Raw genomic sequence first — 23,397 nt, 5'->3', positions numbered from 1 at the left:
TGAAATTCAGATTTTTGTCTTAAAATGGAGTTAATCTCCTTTTTCAACATTTTAATTTGAAACTCCAGTCGACCAGAGTAGTTGCGCTGCAAAGAGGAAAACAACGTGGAGTGAAGCCCTTCCAGTTCTACCAATTTGGAGAGACGACGTTCCTTGCGGAGGTTAGAGGCAAAGAGAGTAGTGTTACTCCTGATAAAACCCTTAACCGAGTTCCATAAAATTCTGGGGTCTTGTACCGATCCAGCATTAAACTGCAGGAATTCAATGAGTTTTTCTTTAAATTGCAGGTTGAATTCCTTGTTCTTCAGCAGTGTCGAGTTAAAGCGCCATCTAGAGGCCCGGGATGTCATTCTACTGAGTGAACCCTTTAGAAGTAAATATTTGTGGTCTGACAATGCAATGGGCCCCAATTCAACGTCAAAACTATCAAATAGTCTAGTGGACGCAAAAACATAATCTATTCTAGAAAAGGTTTTGTGTCTTGCTGAGAAAAAGGAAAAATCTCGCGCAGTTGGATTGAGCGACCGCCACAAATCAATTACCCCTGTGTCCTGGCTGACCTGTAGGAATAGGATCAGGGGTGTTGGTCCTATGGAAACGGTGCCTATGTTGAGGGGTATGATTTCTGCACACCTTAGATTAGAGTTCATGTATTTTTCACTGCAACATAATGTTGATGCGTTCATGAATGCCTGGGGACTGGGGAATGCAATGTGTACTGTGGGGGAGGAGGGGCTGAGCATATGTATTTGAATGTCAAGTGGCTTTTATGTGTTTCGAATAACATTTTTGGGGGTTGCTGGGGCGTTTACGTGTTTTACATACATACATATACATATACATAATATATTATATGTATTGTGTTCACAAGACAAGAGGATACTACTTGTGTGTTTGTGCAAATGCCTGTTGGTTTATTTGTGGAGTGTGTTTACACGTGTAAGCCAAGGGAGTGTGTGTGTTGTGTGTGTGTGTGTGTGTGTGTGTGTGTGTGTGTGTGTGTGTGTGTGTGTGTGTGTGTGTGTATGTGTGTGTGTGTGTGTATGTGTGTATGTGTGTGGTGTGTGTGTGTGTGTGTGTGTGTGTGTGTGTGTGTGTGTGTGTGTGTGTGTGTGTGTGTGTGTGTGTGTGTGTGTGTGTGGGTGTGGGTGTGGGTGTGGGTGTGCAGGTGAGTGGGCGTGTGTGGTTGTGTGTGTTGGTTTTATGAAGATGCCGTGAGATTTTTGTGTCTCTACTGACTGTTTTTTAGTTGAGATGTTTTAATAAAGAATATCAAAAGTCAAAGTCTCTCTCTCTCTATCTCTCTCTCTCTCTCTCTCTCTCTCTCTCTCTCTCTCTCTCTCTCTCTCTCTCTCTCTCTCTCTCTCTCTCTCCCTCTCCCCCCTCTCTCTCTCTCTCTCTCTCTCTCTCTCTCTCTCTCTCTCTCTCTCTCTCTCTCTCTCTCTCTCTCTCTCTCTCTCTCTCTCTCTCTCTCTCTCTCTCTCTCTCTCTCTCTCTCTCTCTCTCTCTCTCTCTCTGTCTCTCACCTCTCTCTCTCACCTCTCTCTCTCTCTCCCTCTCTCTCTCCTCTCTCTCATCTCTCGCTCTCTCTCTCATCTCATCTCTCTCTCTCTCTCTGTGCGCATGCGTGTGTATGGTGGAGCGTGTTTGAGCGAGGTGCGGAGGAGCGTCTGCGGTGTGAGTGAAACTCAAACTTTTTTCCTAACTTGTTGTGTTTAATGTTATGAATTAGACTGTTGCTTATTTATTGTGTGCTTTTATGAGAGTATTGGCTTTAGTTGTTTTTGTTGAGTTTAGCCGTAGTATAGAGTGACAATTGTTTGGTGAGTGCTGCGTCGTGCCTTTACACAGGCATGGCGGAGCATGGAGGAGTACCCTCCGGTTTGGAGAAGCTTACACGCAAACACGGTTTGCGACTCTCTCCAGACCACGGTGTGTCAGTGGAAGAATGTTGTTTGGCTATCGGCGCAGTCGTGGGATATGCGAGTGTTAAGTCAGCTTCTAGAATGAATAAAGCAGTTGTAATTTTCCTTGATTCTACCGATAAAGTGAATCAGATGGTAGTAAGTGGAGTGGTGATTCGGGAGACACTTACTACTGTTTTCCACTCGTCACTCCGCCGAACCCAGCTAAAAAAGTTATCATTTTGAATGTCCCCCCATTTTTGAAGAATGGACTTTTGAAGAAGGAATTGTCAAGACATGGGCAGTTAGTTTCACCGATTACAATGTTCTCTCTCGGGGGTACTTCTCGACACTTGTCTTTTAGGAGACAAGTACATATAATTCTGAAAAAGAAAGACGAGGAACTGAGTTTAGTTTTCAAATTCAGGCTGGACGATTTTGACTACGACATTCATGTGAGCTCAGGCAAAATGAAGTGCTTTGGGGAAGCGGGGCATTTGATTCGTTCGTGCACAGCGAAAATGGGTAAACAGCCGACTGCTGGCGCTGAGGCCACAAAGACCGCTGAGAGCAGTCAGACAGCAGCGAATACGCCTTCGGCAGCTGCCCGCACTGCAGTGAATAAACCTAATGTGGCCACACGCATAGCAGCAGAAACAATTGTGAGTGAGCGGCCAGATGCAATTATTGCAAAAGCGCAGGTACACAGTGGAGAGAGCGGGGGAAATGTTGTGCAGGCTCAGAGCATCAGCACTTTTCAGGGGAATCTGCTAATTGATTTGAACAGTGATATTCAGGTTGAAGTGAGAGAAGATTTGGAGAGTACGGCAACCAAGATAGCGGAGTCTGTACTGGTTGAGGAAGATGAGACAGATATGGAGTATTCAAAGGTTGTACGGAAGAGGAAAAGCAGGGCTACTTCGAGGGCTACTGGCAGGCAGGACGTGAAGGCAGCAAGGAAGGAGCAGAGCCCCGCCCCCTCTCAAACAAGGGAAAGCACACGGAATAAAGAACAGGCACAGTCACAGAACAGTAGTAGTAGCAGTGAGGAAGAGGAGGATGAGCTCTTGAGTGATTTATAACAGCCTGAGTTCTCTTTCGAACAGATAAAAACATTTTTGAAAAATACAAAAGGAAAACCGATTAAATTGGAGGAGTTTTTCCCTGATTTAAGGAAGTTTCATGATTCTGTCACAATACATATGAGGGGCGGTGAGGAGGCAGGGCAACCTTTTTTCTCTCACCAAGAGGGATTCCGCTTAAAGAAAATGTTGTCAAAAGTCAGAGCAAAAATCAATGAGGAGGCTGATGGTGTTGATGATATATAGGCCTAATGGGTTTTTTGTTATTGTTTGGTTGCTGCTGTATACTAAACATGTGTGACTTTAAACTGGGGTCTTTAAACGTTAATGGTGCTAGAGAGAGAAGATAGTAAGAGAGCTGCTCTGTACAGCCTGATCAGGGGCAAGAAGCTAAATGTTACTTTTCTTCAGGAAACTCACAGTACGGTTGAGAATGAATCTGACTGGAAGAGGGAGTGGGGCGGTGGAGCTTTCTTCAGTCATAAGAGCAGTAGGGGAGAGTGGGGTGAGTAGTGCCAAGGGGCATGTAGTTCCACCCCTGTTATCTAGAAAACCATAGAAGAAGTTGGTCATGTGACAACATATTTTTGAAGAGATATCCATTTCACTCAACCTGCAGAGAAGGGAGACACCTGGCTTGAGAGGTAAGCACATTTAAATTCAAAATAAAAATGTTGCCCTCCAAAGTAAAATTTGTATGATCAAGGTTTTTTGATTGCTATGTTTGAACAATTATAGACAACTTTGAAAACAGTTCACACATGTTTTAGTGCTTTAGTAAGCTACACCATGAGTCTATACAGTTAGCATGATGCTAGCTCAAAACAGCTGGGGGATGCATTTTTTTCAAAATGGTAGGCTTGGGGTGATTTGTGCCAAAGGGCCTGGGTTAAGTTGTGCCAGATATTCTCTTTGTTAAGTTGCCCCAACTTATTTTATTAACTATATATATTACTTTATTGTATTTTATTGTTATTGTACATTGCATTCTTGCATTTGATCACTAAAACTATGTGATATTCTTAATTTTAGACCAAAATCCATCATGCCACGCAGATATACAAATGGAAGACAGACAGGGTTTCAACTCCTCTTGAGAAGTTGGAAAGAGCAGTGAAAGAGGTGCAACAGGGGAAGACTATACGTCAGGTTGGAAAGGAGATGAAGATCTGCAGGATGCTTTTACCGCTTTTGAGATTAAAATGGTCTGTTTCACGTAAAATTATCAATGGCACAATTTACCCCAGTGTATTCTCTCTAATGTCACAACTTACCCCGCACCGGGGGCAAGTTGTGCCACAAAACCACTTTTTTTTCTAAAGCTATATTTCTGAAACAGTTTATTTAAGATCCAAAGTGATTGTCCCCAGGGATGCACAACATCCTAAACTATATGTACATATTTTAGTTGGGGGCATTACTGTAATCCCCTTGCTTTAAAGGCACTTTAAGTAAAAAGTGGCACTACTCACCCCACTCTCCCCTAATAGTGGGGGGTTTGGCATTCTTTTTTCTAGAGATTTTCTACCTGAATGAATGAATGAATGAATGAAAACTTTATTTAACAGATTGCAGAATGGGTACAATACAGTACGGCTCAATACATACAATTGTTAAGGGGATGCAGACCTGAGAAAGACGTTTGTCTTGTTTCCATCAGGGTCCCCCATTTTCAATTCATATAGACATTTATGACATACATAACATACATGACATTTATGGCATAGGGACATATAGGTATTTAGTACTGATACATTTGTGACATAGGCGGTATTCAAATATACAGTACTGTTACCCCTAGATCCTGACAGAGTATATACATATGATGGGGAGGGGACTGTACATTAGGAGGGGGTGGGTGGGTGGGAGGGGAATATACATACGGCGGGGAGGGAATATATACATGCGGTGGGGAGGAGACTGTCTATTAGGAGGTGGTGGGGGTTTTGGGCATTTACGGTGGCCAGTTTCGAATTGCAGCCTCCCGTAGGTGCTCTTTAAGGGCGGTTTTGAATGTGGGCAGGGATTCACATTCCTTTACAGCTTTGGGTAGGGCGTTCCACATTGTTGTGGCATAATTGCGAAACGTGTTTAGTCCCTTGTTTGAGCCGAATCTGGGTTTAACATGATTTGTTGAGCTTCCTCTGGTGTAGTGGTTGTGGTATTCACTGACCTTTGGGAAGTATTTTGACATGTACATGGGCACCCCGGTCGTATAGTGTATCTTGTAGACCAGGCCCATTGCAAGTTGCTGTACTCTGTCGTCTACTCTAAGCCATCCTAGGTTGGCAAAGTGGGCAGGGGTGAGGTGGGTTCTGGGGTTCAGGTCAAGTAGTAGTCTGACCAGTTTGTTTTGTGATGTTTGTAATTTTGTTTTAAGCGCCTTTGAGGTGCTTTGGTACCATGAGGTGCACGCATAGTCATAGTACCCTTGAATGAGTGCTCCTGCCAGAGTCCTCAGGGTATTCTTGTTTACCAGAGAGGAGATCCGGTACAAGAATCTAGTTCGTTGGTTGACTTTTTTTATTACATTGGATGCCATTTTGTCACAGGAAAGATTTGCCTCTAGGATGGAACCCAGGTAGGTAATTTCGTCTTTCCTTGTGACAATATTGTCACCCACTGTAACTGAGAAGCCGTCGGTCTTGCTGAGTTTGTTATTTGAACCGAAGAGAATGGACTCTGTTTTGCCCATGTGTAATGATAGTTTGTTATCAGCGAGCCATATGCAGATTTTGCCTAGTTCCGTGCTGAGGGTTTTTTCAACCTGCAATTTGTTCTTGTCAGAGACCAGCAGGGCTGAGTCGTCCGCAAACAGGAACAAGTTGCAGTCACAGGCTGACGACATGTCATTTGCATAAATTAGGAAGAGTAGCGGTCCTAGTATGCTTCCTTGTGGAACACCACAGCTCACTGTGAGGGGGGGGGATAGAGTACCGTTTACCTCTACCATCTGTTCTCTCCCCTCCAGGTAGGATTGCATCCAGCTCACTGATAGGCTATCAAAACCAATTGCTTTTAGCTTGTCCATTAGAATGGAGTGATTGACAGTGTCGAAGGCCTTTTGTAGGTCCAGCATGACCATGCCGCAGTATTTGCCAGCGTCCACCTCTTGTTTGATGTGGTCGTTCAAATAGAGGAGGCATGTGTCAGTGGAGTGGGACGTTCTGAAGCCAGATTGGAATTCGTAGATTAGGTTTTTTTCCGCCAGGTACTTTTCGACCTGTTCGTAGACTATTTTCTCCATGACTTTCGAGATGGAGGTAAGAATAGAAACAGGGCGGTAGTTGCCTGGGTCTAATTTGCTGCCCTTTTTGTGTAGAGGGGTCACTCTCGCAATTTTGAAGTCCTTGGGGACGTGCCCCTGTTTTATAGAGAGGTTTATTATGTGTGTGATGACTGGGGTGATGGCGGCTGCTGCGTCTCTGAGGAATTTGGAGGGGATGTTGTCATGGCCAGTGGCCTTGTTAGGTTGGAGGGCGCTCAATTTTTTGAGTACCTCATCGGTTGTTACCATTTCAAGTTTGAAGTCGTCTTTGTGGACCCCTAGGTTTTTGTAGTATGCTACTATGTGTTCTACCCCATAATGCCCTGAGTGGGAGGGTAGTTTGTTTACCAGTGTTGTGGCTATGTTTGTGAAGAAGATGTTTAAGTAATTGGCTACATCCAGCTTGTCTGTGATGAGCGTGTTGTCCGTCTTTATGTTTATGTTTGAGAATCTGGTTTTAAGTTTTTTACTGCAGCCTAGTTGATTATTGAGTAATTTCCAAAGTTCGCGGGGTTTGTTTTTGTTTTCCTCAGTTTTGTCGTTGATGAAATTTCTTTTTGCGGTTCTGATCATGGTGTTTACGTCATTTCTTAGTCTGTTTCTTTGGATTTTTAGTTCAACCACGTGGGCTTGGAGTTCACTGTTTGAGCTTTTGGAAAGCTTTGTCTGACTTTTATGAAGTTCAGAGCATTTTTTGTCTCTGGTTTTCATAGCGGCCAGTATTTCAGTGTGCATCCATGCCTCAGCGCGATTTTTAACCCTGGTGGTTCTTATCGGTGCCATGTTGTTGAGTATTGCTGTGAATTTGGTTTTGAATCCAAGCCATGTTTCTTCAACCTGTGTACCACTGAGCTCATCTGACCAGTCCAAGCTCCCCAGTTCTAGGTTAAAGGCCTCTCTAGAGTAAGTTTTGAGGTCTCTAGATGTGACTGTTTTGTGACAGCCGGCCTTCTGTTTTAGCTTTTTGCGGGTACAGAAAATCATATAATGATCACTTAACCCGCATGCTATCACCCCTTTACTGGAGATCATGGACTTGTCAGAGGTCAAAATGAGGTCAATGGTGGTTTGTGTCGAATCGAACCTGCTTCATGTATTGTTGATGAGATCGTTCCAGGCAGGTTGCTTAAACTCTGTGCTGTATTTGAAAAAAAAGATGTGCTTTGTAAATGTATACGCTCCAACAGTGGGGTTGGAAAGGTTATTGTTTTTGGATGAGTTAAAAAAGACTCTTAGTGCTTGTAGTGGTGAGGAGTATCTGTTTGTGGGTGGTGATTTTAACTGCACTGAAAATCCGGTGTTAGACAGGAATGAATGAATGAATGAATGAATGAATGAATGAATGAATGAATGAATGAATGAATGAATGAATGAATGAATGAATGAATGAATGAATGAATGAATGAATGAATGAATGAATTAATGAATGAATGAATTAATGAATGAAAACTTTATTTAACAGATTGCAGAATGGGTACAATACAGTACGGCTCAATACATACAATTGTTAAGGGGATGCAGACCTGAGAAAGACGTTTGTCTTGTTTCCATCAGGGTCCCCCATTTTCAATTCATATAGACATTTATGACATACACAACATACATGACATTTATGGCATAGGGACATATAGGTATTTGGTACTGATACATTTGTGACATAAGCGGTATTCAAATATACAGTACTGTTACCCCTAGATCCTGACAGAGTATATACATATGATGGGGAGGGGACTGTACATTAGGAGGGGGTGGGTGGGTGGGAGGGAAATATACATACGGCGGGGAGGGAATATATACATGCGGTGGGGAGGAGACTGTCTATTAGGAGGTGGTGGGGGTTTTGGGCATTTACGGTGGCCAGTTTCAAATTGCAGCCTCCCGTAGGTGCTCTTTAAGAGCGGTTTTGAATGTGGGCAGGGATTCACATTCCTTTACAGCTTTGGGTAGGGCGTTCCACATTGTTGTGGCATAATTGCGAAACGTGTTTAGTCCCTTGTTTGAGCCGAATCTGGGTTTAACATGATTTGTTGAGCTTCCTCTGGTGTAGTGGTTGTGGTATTCACTGACCTTTGGGAAGTATTTTGACATGTACATGGGCACCCCGGTCGTATAGTGTATCTTGTAGACCAGGCCCATTGCAAGTTGCTGTACTCTGTAGTCTACTCTAAGCCATCCTAGGTTGTCAAAGTGGGCAGGGGTGAGGTGGGTTCTGGGGTTCAGGTCAAGTAGTAGTCTGACCAGTTTGTTTTGTGATGTTTGTAATTTTGTTTTAAGCGCCTTTGAGGTGCTTTGGTACCATGAGGTGCACGCATAGTCATAGTACCCTTGAATGAGTGCTCCTGCCAGAGTCTTCAGGGTATTCTTGTTTACCAGAGAGGAGATCCGGTACAAGAATCTAGTTCGTTGGTTGACTTTTTTTTATTACATTGGATGCCATTTTGTCACAGGAAAGATTTGCCTCTAGGATGAAACCCAGGTAGGTAATTTCGTCTTTCCTTGTGACAATATTGTCACCCACTGTAACTGAGAAGCCGTCGGTCTTGCTGAGTTTGTTATTTGAACCGAAGAGAATGGAATCATCAGGAGCTGCACGCGGCTTCTAAAGCCTGTCTTATACGACTGGTTGAAACCCTTGAACTGTGTGATATTTGGAGATATCTCCACATTAATCAGTGTCAGTATACCTGGGCTCATTCCAGGGATAATTATTTATCGTTAGCCAGGTTTGATCGTTTGTATTGTTTTGAACATCACATAAGTGTGGTCACAAGCTGTTCGATAAGTCCGGTGGGTTTCTCTGACCACTCCCTTGTGCAGTGTTCCATTTTTATAAAAAATGTAAAGTGTAAAAGTGCATATTGCCACTTTAATGTTTCTCTGTTATCTGACAATGGTTTTAAGGATGCTTTTAGGTCTTTTTGGGCTGACTATAGGCAAACTTATGGTGACTTTAGCTCACTGCAACAGTGGTGGGATGTAGGTAAAGTACATATTAAACAGCCTACAGTACACTCTCAATGTTACAAGAGACATGGCCAGATCTATGAGAGTTCTGGAGAGAGAAGGATGATGGCGATGCAGGAGTTGGCAGGCTCCACTGGAGAAAGAGAACATATTGACGTTTTCAAAAGGAAAAAATCAGCTCTGTCTGACCTGCTGGGTATCTCTGCTAGGGGCGCTCTGGTTAGGTCCCGTTTTTCAAAACGTGGTCCAGATGGATGCTCCGTCTCACTTTTTCTTTGGTTTGGAGAGCAAGAATGGCCAAAAGAGGTGTTTTAAGTGCGCCTTTTGAGGTTCAGAGGGGAGTCCGACAGGGCTGTTCTTTATCAGGGATGTTGTACTGTCTGGCCATAGAGCCGCTGTTACACAGATTAAGGACTCATTTGTCGGGTTTTTCTTTTCCGGATTGTGACATAAAATTCAAACTGTCTGCATATGCTGATGATGTCATGATTGTGGTAAAATCCCAGCACGACATTAACATTGTACAATCTACTGTGATAGCTTTTAGTACTCTCTCCTCTGCTAGGGTGAACTGGCAGAAGAGTGAGGCCTTAGCAGTGGGTCAAGGGCCAATTGATGGACTTGTGCTACCTGGAGGCCTGACATGGAAGAGGGGAGGCCTAAAGTACTTGGGGATTTATCTTGGGGATGAGGTATTTTCTTCCAAGAATTGGGACGGTGTGGTAGAGCAAGTGGAGGGCCGGCTGAAGCGATGGAAATGGATTCTTCTGAAACTGTCGCTGAAAGGTCGGATCCTTATTATCAACAATCTTGTGTCCTCCATGCTGTGGCATCGGCTAGCGTGTACGGACCCGCCGCTGAACCTGCTGTCTAAGGTGCAGGGGTTGATGGTGGACTTCTTCTGGGACCGGTTGCACTGGGTCCCACAGAGTGTCCTTTTCCTGCCCAAGGAGGAAGGGGGACAGGGGCTTGTCAACTTGGCAAGTAGGGGAGCTCCTTTCAGGCTCCGTTTCATTCAGAGACTCCTGACAGGACCGGCTGATCTGGTCTGGAGACCTGTGGCCCAAGCCATACTGAAGCGGTGTGGACTAGGTCTGGCTGAGCCACTGTTCCTCGTGGATTTAAAGGGATGTACAATGAAAAACCTGCCCCGTTTCTACAAGGGACTGTTAACAGTGTGGGGCTTGTTTACGAAAGAGAGACTGAAGAACGGTGACTCTTTGTACTGGCTTCTGAGGGAGCCGGTGGTTCATGGGACTCGTTTTCAGGGTGGGGCCGAGCCAGCGCTGAAGCAAAGGCTGTGTGAGGCAAAAATCTTCATGTTGGGCAATGTGCTGGAGGTGTGCGGTCCCCTTTTTGATAATGCTGCAGGTCTGGCCTCACAGCTGGGCACAAGGTGATTGATTGATTGATTGAAAAGTTTATTAACAGATTGCAGAATGGGTACAGTACAGTACAGCTCAATACATACAATTGTTAAGGGGATGCAGACCAGAGAAAGACTTTCGACTTGTTTACATCAGGGTCCCCCATTTTCAATTCATCATAACATATATGACATACATGACATACAGATAGACAGTACTGCTACATCTATACATTTATGACATATCAGATTTGCAAATACAGTACTGTTTGTGATACAAAAGTGTCCAGAAAAGGAGTGTATATACATTTGGCATAGAAACTGTACATTGGAGGAGGTTGGTTGGGTGGGGTGGGGTTGGGTGGGTTGAGTGAGGGCTGTACATTGGAGGTGGGGGGGGGGGGGGGGGTTGGGAAGGGGACACACACACATTTTACACTGTACATTGGAATATTGACAAAGCCTTACTTGGTCATTTACTGTACAACTAGGTTAGGACATTTGTAGGGGCCAGTTTCGAATTGCAGTCTCACGTAGGTGTTTTTTGAGAGTGTTTTTGAAGGTGGGTAGTGATTCACATTCCTTTACAGCTTTAGGCAGGGCGTTCCACATTGATGTGGCATAATTGCGAAACGTGTTTAGTCCCTTGTTTGATCCGAATCTGGGTTTTACATGATTTGTGGAGCTCCCTCTGGTGTTGTGATCGTGGTATTCACTGACCTTTGGGAAGTATTTTGACATGTACATGGGTACCTTGGTCGCGTAGTGTATCTTGTAGACCAGGCCCATTGCAAGTTGCTGTACTCTGTCGTCTACTCTAAGCCATCCTAGGTTGTCAAAGTGGGCAGGGGTGAGGTGGGTTCTAGGAGTCAGGTCAAGTAGTAGTCTGACTAGCTTGTTTTGAGATGTTTGTAATTTGTTTTTTAGTGCCTTTGAGGTGCTTTGGTACCATGAGGTGCAAGCATAGTCGTAGTACCCTTGAATGAGTGCTCCTGCTAGAGTCTTCAGGGTTTTCTTGTTTACCAGAGCGGAGATCCGGTACAAGAATCGCGTTCGTTGGTTGACTTTTTTTATTACATTGGATGCCATTTTGTCACAGGAAAGATTAGCCTCTAGGATGGAACCCAGGTAGGTAATTTCATCTTTCCTTGTGACAATATTGTCACCCACTGTAACCGAGAAGCCGTCGGTCTTGCTGAGTTTGTTATTTGAACCGAAGAGAATTGACTCTGTTTTGCCCATGTGTAATGATAGTTTGTTGTCGGCGAGCCATATGCAGATTTTGCCTAGTTCCGAGCTGAGGGCTTTTTCAACCTGTAACTTGTTCTTGTCAGAGACCAGCAGGGCTGAGTCGTCCGCAAACAGGAACAAGTTGCAGTCACAAGCTGACGACATGTCATTTGCATAAATTAGGAATAGTAGCGGTCCTAGTATGCTTCCTGGTCTGTCAGGTCTGTCAGGGTGATGGGCCGCCTACTGGGAGGCTGGAAACAGCAGCTGACTGATGATGAACTGGAAATGTGTGTTGATTATTGTAATGGTCAGTTATTGCCTGTTGAAAATGATTCTTTTCCTGAGGTGAAACTTAGTCCTGTTTTTAAATGTGATGGTTGTCTGTTAGAGGTGAGCAGTGCTGCTGATTGCAGGCTGAGCACCATGGTGGGCAAAGCTATGTATTACCTGTGTGTCAAAGTGTTGAATCAAAACAGGCATAGGGTTGACACTCCGTGGAGAGCTCATCTGGGCCTGCAGGAGGCTCAGAGGCCTGAGTGGAGAGCACTGTACAAACCACCGTATGTTTGTGATGTTTGATGAACATCTTACTCCAGAGATGTTTATTTTGGGGTACAAGTACAGCAGTAAGAGGAGGTTAAAGTGTAAGCTCTTCAACTTCCTGCTGGGTCAGGCAAAAATGGCCATTTATCTAAGCAGGAGGAAAAAGATTGAGGATTCGGTGCTGGTAGATACCACTATCTTATTTAGATGTATGGTACAGGCAAGGTTGCGAACAGATTTTCATTTTTACCAGTTGACCAGCAATGTAGCAGAGTTTGAGATGATGTGGTGTTACACGTGGGTGTTGTGTACTGTGGAGGAGTTGGAGTTGGTTTTTGGCTCTGTTCTGATGTGAAGTTTGTCTTTTATTTTTCTTGATTTGATTTGCTGTTCTGTGTTTTGCGTTATACATTCTGATGTATTGTTTATTGCTGAGTGAGAAAATAAAATTGTGTTTAAATTTTTTTAAAAATCTCTCCCTCTCCCTCTCCCTCCTCTCTCTCTCTCTCTCTCTCTCTCTCTCTCTCTCTCTCTCTCTCTCTCTCTCTCTCTCTCTCTCTCTCTCTCTCTCTCTCTCCTTCCTCTAGGACAGCTCATTGGTCTTGCAGTCAGAGAAGAGCGTAACAGTGAACTCTCGTAACAGCCAGGGCCGGCTCACAGGCCAGCTGACAGTGGGTGAGTAACAGCCTCCAGGGCCGGCTCACAGGCCAGCTGACAGTGGGTGAGTAACAGCCTCCAGGGCCGGCCCACAGGCCAGCTGACAGTGGGTGAGTAACAGCCTCCAGGGCCGGCCCACAGGCCAGCTGACAGTGGGTGAGTGTCCTCCAGGGCCGGCCCACAGGCCAGCTGACAGTGGGTGAGTGTCCTCCAGGGCCGGCCCACAGGCCAGCTGACAGTGGGTGAGTGTCCTCCAGGGCCGGCCCACAGGCCAGCTGACAGTGGGTGAGTGTCCTCCAGGGCCGGCCCACAGGCCAGCTGACAGTGGGTGAGTAACAGCCAGGGCCGGCCCACAGGCCAGCTGACAGTGGGTGAGTGTCCTCCTCATGTCCTCCATGAGACACCAGCGTTGATGATCAGCTTTACACTTATCCTAAAAAGATATAACCCTTTCACTGCCACACGACAGCCGGTTAACCCTTTCACTGTGACAATACAGAAGGTTAGCCCTTTACCATCACACAACCGACGGCGATGCTCCATCATTAGCATCATTAGCTCCGCTAGGGTTAACCTTCTGTCGTGTGGCAGTGAAAGGGTTACAGAGCACACGGTCATCCCTGGTCAAGAGAGATGTCCATGATATTTTCTTCTGCTGATTTAAGTATGGTTTTTATGAACGATCTGCAGTGTAAGGTTCACATAATTAAAACAAAATTATCAACAATCCATCAGGTGGAAGTGGAAGGTGGAGATATGGAAAATATGTTGAAATTAAAGATGAGTATTTTACTGAACCTTATGTAATGTTAAACTTAAAGAGAAGACAGAGGTCTCTGTGTGCCCAGTTGAGGTCTGGCACCCTGCCATTGGCTGTGGAAGTGGGTAGATTCCAAGGTAAACCTGAGGACGAGCGGTTGTGTGTTCTCTGTGATCTGGGGGTGGTGGAGGATGAATTTCATTTTGTTTTTCACTGCCCCCTGACCTTGTACATCGATTGGAGGAGGGCTTTATTAGAGAAAATTCTATTTGTAAATCCGGATTTGTTTTGGCAGTCTGAGAGTTGTATGTTGAGTTGTTTTTTTGTGGAGGAGATTTTCAGTTTTGCAGGATTTTTGGAGAAAGCATGGCACTTGAGACAAAACACATTATATTTATATCCTATATCATTTTATATGAATTCCTCTTGTTTCTTTGAAGTACATTGTTTACAGCTTGTTATGTTTTATTTTGTTGAATTTTTTGTGGCCATCTTGGTCTATATATACTTATTAACCCATTCTCTGCCGGAGCTTATATCCATCCTTGTAGCCTCTCTGCCAGCACTATTTGTCTATGGAGATGTTCACCTTCTTTGCAGGGCTATAACTTTTTAAATTGTATTGCTAAATTGACATTACTATGGCCCATTCAACATCAATTATCTATCGTTCAGGACGTAGGAACGTTTTACTTTTTCATTCACACATTCATACTAAAATACCGTCCAGAGTATAAATATGTTTTTATCGTTTTCTGCTGTATTTCATAGAACGTGAGATATAGCAGATATAGCCATAAATGCATATATTAGATGATCAAATGCAGTTTGATACCGATCAACGTTATATTAAAAATCTGCTGGTGACCGGAGGGGGGGGGGGGTGTCATTTATAATGCAATGACCGACGTTAAATGATTCATGTAGTATGGGTGATATATAGATCAGAGCAGTTTGTATGGATAATAATAATCAAAAACGCTGAAACTCACGGCAGCTTCCTCTTACCGTTGGGTGATCACACTGGCGCAAACAGATCCCAGTTATGTGATGTTGATCTAGGTGATCCAGTTCCGGTTTGTATAATACTAATATCCAATGATGTTGTTTATTGAGTTATGGCAACGGATCGATATGCACGGTGTCTGGATAGAGTCCCGCGAGCGATAGCGAGTGGCCGGACGGAATAGGGGACGGACTAAGCACTTCTGGCCACTTCCGGTTTTGGCAACTCGCCGATCGGCCACCAGGTGGCGGTATTGAAGCGTTGCAGAGTTGAGCGGAGTCCTACAACACCAGCAAAGACTCCGTGGGTGAAATGTGAATACCATGACGAAAATATGAAATATTGATCTCAAAGACGCCGTAACCCGTCATTGGCAGATTACGCATGGCAAGGAATGACGTGTAAACACGTCATCGGCGGAGAAAGCGTTAAGTATACTATATACTTATTGTTTATGTGTCTTGTAAACCCATATGGGCTGGCCATACATCTGTATGTAAGACAAAACATTTAAACATCAATCAATCAATCAAAAATATTAGGGATGCTCGATATTGGCTTTTTTACCGATACCGATATTCCGATATTGTCCAACTCTTAATTTCCGATACCGATATCTACCGATATCAACCGATACCGATATATGCAGGGTTTCCCCGTCCAAAAAACGGAATAATTTCAGGTAACTAATAATTTCACTGGATATATACATAACAAATATTGTTATTGTTTTTAATTTTTTTTAAACCGATACCGATATTTTCCGATATCACATTTTACTGCCGATATCGGCCGATAATATCGGTCGGGCGATAATATCGGACATCCCTAAAAAATATACATATTATCTTTTATATGTGCATTTATTTATTTATTTCTGCACATTCACACTGTCGAGTAAAGACAAAGCCAGTTTCATTTGGCTCCTATTGTATATCGCCTGATCGATCCCATTTCATTAAGGACTTTAATCAGGATTAGAGCCACAATTAATCTTTGACTCCTAGTGAACCCTCCTCCGTCTCTGGCCCTGGAGACACTAGTTCTTCCTCAGGCATTAACCTCTGATGTACCCATATTGTCTGATTATCATCAAGTTGAGTCGTCATTCAATGACCAAAGTAATTCACATGATTAACGACCACTAGGAAAGCAAAGAACCTGCTTAACCGTATTCACATTAATAGCTATTGATTTTATTTAGTCAGTGTGCGTTTCAGGGGAATTGGTGGTGATTCCACCAGACTTGTGACGGGACGCTTTTTTTGGTTGCACTCGACCGTCCGCTGAAAATGTGGCGTCTTGTGGAGGGACCCCCCGTTTCTGGACGAAATGAGATGAAATCTGGCGACAGAATGATGAAGCTCCACAGCGGCCGCCCTCACGAGAAGGACAGTGGATTAATGGCGGAGAGATGGAAGTGTTTAAATTCCTTTTGTTGGGGAGAATAAAACACAAAACCAATTACACAGAAGCAAGAGTTTTTACAGAGTGAACATGTTTGTCAGGGGAACGGTTTCTCGATGTGGCTCCTCTGGTGCAAAGACTCATCAGTGTCCATCCTTCTTACATTAGTGGCTCAGAAGGTAGAGCGCTCGTCTGGTAATCAGAAGGTTCCCGGTTCGATTCCAGCTCCTCCCGGGCAGTGTGTAGAAGACGTGTCCTTGAGTTGGCGCGGCTGGGTGGCGTAAGAGGTCTAAGCACTCTCTTAATAACTTTATTTGTATAGCACTTTTCATACAGAAATTGCAGTTCAAAGTGCTTCACAACAGTAAAAAATACAGGCATAAATAAGCGAGCATAAAACATTTAAAAAAGATAGAGAGGTAGCAAGGTAAGGTAAACCACAGTTTTTCAGTAATACAAATAATAAAATAGAATAGATTAGATTAAAAAAGTGCGGTTTGATTCAGTTTAAAAATAGGCAAAAAATGATAAAATAGAGCGGACAGTAAAAAGTGTGATACAAGTGTTCAATAAAAAATACAGCGAGACTCTGACAGCGAGGACTCTCATTGGGGGAGTGTAAAGTGTGGGAGGATCACACTACCTCCCCCAGATCCCTTCCTTGCTGAGCAGGCGCCCCGACCAACCAGTAGGAGTCGCTGTTTACAACGATCAGGATACATACCCCACCAGCTTCCCACCCGCTAACACTGCCAATTGTGTTAGTAGGGACGACTGACCAAGCCGGAGGTACCGCTGACAGCTGGATTCGAACCCAGTGTATCTGCGGTGGTAGGCAAGCACTTAGTCCGCTGCGCTACCCAGCCGCACCTGCATAACATTTCTTGTAAGTCCGTTCGTGAATGAGGACCAGTTTTCACTGGAGGGAAGCCAGTGGGGTATGAGTCCTGGTCGTTGCAAACAGTGACACCTACTGGTCGGTCGGGGTGCCTGTTCAGCAGGGAGGGGATCTGGGGGAAATAGCGTGAACGTACGGTTATGTCTATAACCATAGTTATATGAGTGTAGTGACGCTCTGCGTCATACTGTAATACTCTTCCATATCAGTATTAGCACTGAATACATTTTCACACGCACCTTTACACACCTCATCTGCCTGGCCACACCCCCATCCGCTCCTCTACATAAGCAGGGGTGTGGCCATACTAACAGCTCCTTCCCAAGTCTTTCACCACAAAGGCAAGACCACAGGGTCCTCAGTGAGTCCGACGCAGAGCGGCACTACACTCATATAACTATGGTTATAGACATAACGTACGTTATATATCGTGTAGCTCCGCTCTGCGTCATACTGTAATACAGGAGCTAATCAGAGCGGGAGCTCGACAAATGTACCCGCAGAGGTCCCCCACAACCATCAGACCCGGGGAGGACCCGAGCCCCCGGACCCCCCTAATGGAGGACGGGAGGGTATCGGATCCGACTGTGCGAAGAGGAGATTTAGCAACTCAAACGCACAGGGTGAGCAGACCGTGGGACTTACCCACGACTACACAAACTCGCAACCCACATGCCACTTAGGGAACGAACGGAAAGGAACAAAACCCCCGTTACAACCCCTAACATCGCGGGGTCAAGAGCAAAAGCCCAACCCCGTGGCAAGGCCGTAGCAGCGGAGCGCGAAGGAGGACCCAGACCCAGGAAGGGACTGGACCCCCCTGGAAAAGGGGGCCTGGAGAGGCCAACAACGCCGCAGCATCGAGACCCCACCAGGCGGTCACTAGTGACACCACCCCCCACATCGCCAGCGTATTCGGATAGGGCCCATCCAAGAGCAGGCCCTTCCCCCCTACAGCATGCCGCCCCGAAGCACTCAAGAGGCTACACCCACAGCGGGACCAGGCAGCACACCGGGGAGACAACCCCCAAAAGAGGTCGATCCCTCAATCCAGGCAACAGGCCACTCGACCTGAGCCTGGAGCACTGCGGACTAAACAGGCTCCCAAAGGGGTCTGCTGAAAACAGAGGAGTTCTACAAGAACCACCTCAACAGCCCCCTCCCAGCCCCGCCTAAGCAGGAGAAGAGAGGGGCGAAAAAGAATGGAGAAGGACCAGGCTCCTTCAGCACGGCGCAAGGTACAACACAACATGGACCAAGCAACAGTGAGGGATAACACGTAGTAACATAACCACGAACATCTCCATAACGTCAAACCCTGCAACGCCCGGGCCGACCCGGCATTTTTTCCCCCGAAAAAAGCACAAGTCCCTCAGGGTACCAGAACAGCAGATTTGCGCCCCGGCGGACAACAGGTTAACTGACCTGGTCCGGCGCGACCAGAATCAGTCCCATGCCCTAATCACGCCGCCATCCCCAGTCCCAGGAGGGGGGTAGGTACGCGTGTCGATCCAAAACATTATAGAGGGCGCCACCCAGACGGTCAGAACACAAAGCACCGCACCCGGTGGCCCATCCCAAGGGCGTGAGATCCCTCTACCAATGCTTTGATCTATTCTGTTAACATCCCCCAGATATGAACGAAAATTCGTCGAGACAAGCCTAGTACACTGGCGCTCGGAAGAGACAAACTCCATCCCAGTTGCCCCATAAAAACGCTGTTTCAATGATGAGCAACCAAGGCGTGCAAGCCCATGCATGGTTCCTATCAGAAGCACCCAGGGCCAGCACTATGTACACGTCGAGACCCAACACATATCAATGGACATTCTAACAAGAACCCAGATACCGTTCCTCCAAGCCGCCTGGGAGAACGACAAGAAGTCGGTTTTTTCACAGAAAAAAATACGGACATGGGTCCCATACGATGCGGCTAAGGGAAAACAACACCCCGTCAACCTGCTCTATAAAAGAGGGGACGGGGAGCGACGTACCTATGGCGGGGGGAATCCCATGACTCAACCGACCATTACAGGCGAGGAGTCAGGGAACTCCCTACCCACCCCTACCCTGTGGTAGGGCTGAATGAGAGAAGGCCCAACCCCCCGACCAATCAGAAAAGAGGGAAGGAGGGGTTTATCCGTTCACCCCCTCATGATCCCATACCCCGTATACAATAGTAAACAAGCCACGATGATACCTATGTAGCCAGCATGCTAATGGAGCAGCGTATATCCTATCAGGATAAGCTAACCCAACGCACGCTAGCCACAGACGACAACACATCTGCGAACAGGGTTTATAACAAGGCCGAGGCTTATGTGTGAACACGACACCCGTGTTTTATGTTTCAAGAAAAAAAAACACAGAAGATCGAGAGAGAGGGTCTATAAGACCGTGGTACAAGCTACACACACGAGTACTTCTGCAGGCCAACACTCCAAAGTTGTGGACTCAATGCCACTGTTTCCAATGTAACAGAACACACAACCCCCTCAGACAACGGTAAACTTTTACCACTATAGGAAGAAACATATTTCTTCAGGACGAGGAAAGAAAAAGCCTTTCGACCGAGTGTTAGCTACAGGCCTTGCTAAGCACATATATATGTAGCGACCAGTTAATGACTAAAAAGTAACAACTACTAGGAGGGACCTTTTATTAGTGCAACAAAAATCATATTTGGGGCGGGGAAGGGAACAGGGGTAATCAGGGGGAGAAAGTCACTTAGCGGCGCCTGCCGCGAACAGCTCGGTGTTTGCCCCCACGGGGAGCAGGCCCGGAGGGACGGTACTGGGGTGCCTGGACACGACGATCTCTACCGTCACCTCCGGGCGTGGGTTGGCTGGCTGTGGCGGTCAAGGCACCCTCTCTGCTCCTGGCCTTCTTGGCCGAGGGTCCAGCAGCGGCGGCGGTGGTGGCGGTGGCGACGGTCGCGGGTCCCCGACGACGTGGCCTCCGTCGAACCTCACCGGCAACATCGGGTGGGGGAAAATGGGGCTGGAGCTCTGCACGCTCCTCCTCCATGTCCCTGCAAGCAGCCGTCATCAGCTGCATTGCAGACCCGAAGAGCCCAGCATCGGAGAGGGGGGCCGTGAGCAGGGGAAGCCTCTTCCGCTCCGGCACCCGTGCCTGCTCCAGCCAAAGGTGGCGCTGGGTTAGAGTGGCCAGGGAGCGTACTTTCCCGGCGGCGATTGCCTGCAGCTGTACCAGGTGCAGGATGGCTCCAGCCGCCTAGGCGTGCATGAACTGCTGATGAGCGTCCAGCACCGCACCGCCCGCCATCATCCCTGACATGAAGCGCGCCAGCTGCGCAATGTTGGATGTCGCAGCTAGGCTCTGTGTCGAGGCGATGAATGACTGGTCACTCCAGTTGGCCAACTGCCTAGCCAATTTCCCTTGGGGAACCGGCTTCCGCAACGGCTCCCACACCACCTCAGGACAAAGGAGAGATGCCATCGGGCTATCAAGCCGAGGCACTCCTTCCTTCAATCCCTCGATCAAACCCACCACCCACGTGACTTGCACGTAGGCGGGGGTAAGGCCGATGTTGTGGGATATTACCTGTCCCTGATGCACGTAGGCCTCCATTGAGGGGAAGAATGGGCAGACAACACCCGTCTCCCTCACAGGACGACGTTGCCAGAGATGACCTATCAAGTCATCAGGGACAAGTGCAGGCAGTGGCTGCGGCAACGGCACGCCATTAGCGGCTGCGGCTGCCGCCATGAGCTCCGGGAACAAGGCACGCAATTCCCCATGTGCACCTTCCTCCACGTAGCCCGCGTCCCTCACGTACGGGAGGCTGCCACTCATTGTGGTGCCACCATCCGATGCGGTTGATAGCAGGGCATACCGTCGCCGAGTCGGAGGTTCTAACCCAACACCGGAGGATGAGGGACCCCAAGGAGACATACCACCCCCTGCCACACCCTGAGGGGGAGAGTGATGCGTCCCCACCGGGGCGTCAAACAAGAGCGCTTCCGCTCCCACCATAAAATCCTCTGTTTCCATCGGACAAGGAGAAGCAGAAGCACCCTCGTCTGGCTCCAGCAGCTCTCCAAAGCCAGGCTGTTCACCCCTGCAGGCCACCCTCTTACGACGGGAACGAGCAGAGGGCGAAGAGCTTGCGTCTCAGATCCTACGCTACCAGAGGAGCCGTCAGCCTATCGGCCGACCGGGGAACTAGAGCTGGAACTAGGCCATCTCAAAGGAGACGGCCTTTGCTCAACAGCTTCTCGGAGAGGCAAACTCTCCACCGGACGCCGCTCGGGTGCGTCTGACTGCCATGACGGCGGAGTCAGCGCAGCCCCACGACGCACGGCGGAGGCGGCAATGGAGAACCGTTGGTGAAGGGTGACGTTGCGAACGCTCGAACCCCCGAAGAAGACATTATAACTTAGCTTTTTCTCTTAAATTGGTGAGAGAGAGAAAAAATAAACAATGTCAACGCAGCTCCTCTTCAATATTTCACTAGTCTCAAAGTGGTGTATACAGACACTTGCCGTGGTGAATACAAAGAAGGAGCTGTTCGTATGGCCACACCCCTGCTTATGTAGAGGAGCGGATGGGGGTGTGGCCAGGCAGATGAGGTGTGTAAACTTACTTACTTAGGCCTCTTATTCCTTTCGGAACATAGGCCATTGATGAAAAGTTTCCACCCCTGTCTGTCTTGCGCCATCCTCTCCAGCTGTTTCCACGTCAATCCCCTTGTCTTGAGTTCCTGCTCAGTGTCTCTTCTCCAGGTGTTTTTGGGTCTTCCTCTGCCTCGCTTGCCTTGTGGGTTCCAGGTTAATGCCTGTTTGGTTATTGCGGTTTTGTGTCTTCGAAGTGTGTGCCCAATCCAGCTCCATTTTCTCCTGGTCAGCTGGACCTCCACTGATTCTTGCTTGGTGCATTCCCACAGCTTGATGTTGGTGATTGTGTTTGGCCAGAAGATCCTGAGGATACGTCTCAGACAATGGTTGATGAAGGTCTGCAGTTTATTGTTGATGTTAGTGGTGGTTTTCCAGGTTTCAGAGCCATATAGCAGAATGGATTTGACATTGGAGTTGAAGATTTTGAGCTTGGTGTTGAGTTTGATGTTTCGGGTTTTCCATATCTTGTTTAACATGTTGAATATTGCTCTTGCTTTTCCTATTCTTGCCCTTACGTCTTCCTCAGTCCCGCCATCAACAGCTATAACACTACCCAAGTATGTGAATTTGTCAACCTCTTCCAGTGTCTGGCCCCCGATGGTTATGGGGTGTGTGCTTTTATTATTGACTCTGATTACTTGAGTTTTTTGTCCATTTATTTTGAGCCCAAGTCCAGCTGCAGTTGTTTCTAGCAGCTGGGTTTTGTCTTGCATCTGTTGATGGTTGTGTGAGAGTAGTGCGATGTCATCCGCAAAGTCCAGGTCTTCGAGGTGCTCCGTTAGACTCCACTGGATGCCAGTCTTTTTATTGGTTGTGGTTTGCCTCATGATCCAGTCGATGCATAGGAGGAAGAGGAAGGGGGAAAGTAGTCAAGTCAAGTCAAGAGTTTTATTTGTCACGGCATACAAGTATACAATGAAATGCGGGTGGTCTTGCCCGCAACGATGTGCAATACAGTGGTACAACATATAATAGAATCCAATAAAAAACAACATTGTGCAATAAACAGGTAACAGGTAACATGGTGGGACATCTCGGTAAAAGCTATAGGCAGCCCTGTTTCATGCCGGTGAGCACTTTGAAGTGTTCTTGTGCACATCCGTTATGTAACACTTGGCATTTCATGTCCTGATACATGTTCTTGATTATGCTGATGTATTTTTTAGGGGTTCCATAGTGTGCCATGAGTTTCCAAAGCAGCTCGCAGTCTACACTATCGAATGCCTTTTCAAAATCTATGAAATTGACATAGATAGGTGCGTGCCATTCTATGGATTGCTCGATGATGATCCTGAGGGTGGCAATTTGGTCACTGCACGATCTACCGTTCCTGAAACCGGCTTGGTTTTCTCTCAGTTCATCATCGACCCCTTTTCGCAGTCTGTCCAAGATAATGCGGTTGAACACTTTGCCTGGTGTTGAGAGCAACATAATCCCACGATAGTTGTTGCAGTTCTTAAGGTCTCCTTTCTTGGGTATAATAGCAATGAGCCCGTCCTTCCAGTCTGTTGGTACATTTCCTTCTTTCTCCCAGATCCTTTTGATCAGCTGGTGTAGCATGGTGGCTGAGGTTTCAACGTCTGCCTTTAAAGCTTCTGCTGGAATGTCATCTGGCCCTGCTGCTTTGTCACGTCGCAATGCATTGATGGCCTTTTTCACCTCATATCTTGTT

General features: G+C 46.6%; 1 protein-coding gene across 1 annotated transcript in view; it reads left to right on the top strand.

The window, feature by feature from the left end:
* LOC311226705 (zeta-sarcoglycan-like) overlaps window positions 1–23,397 on the top strand; it is a gene marked incomplete at both ends in the record, with an annotated part of 330,059 nt that overhangs the window by 129,210 nt on the left and 177,452 nt on the right. Inside the window, one exon of the mRNA XM_084312117.1 lies at window positions 12,948–13,035. Within this exon, the coding sequence (XP_084168243.1) occupies window positions 12,948–13,035 (88 nt within the window). The remainder of the gene's footprint in view (window positions 1–12,947; window positions 13,036–23,397) is intronic.

This window comes from Notolepis coatsorum (assembly GCF_963971535.1).
Source record: "Notolepis coatsorum genome assembly, chromosome: 4".
Classification (NCBI taxonomy): Eukaryota; Metazoa; Chordata; class Actinopteri; order Aulopiformes; family Paralepididae; genus Notolepis; species Notolepis coatsorum.
The sequence above is the reverse complement of the archived record's forward strand: the minus strand, read 5'-3'. Positions and strand labels throughout refer to the sequence as shown.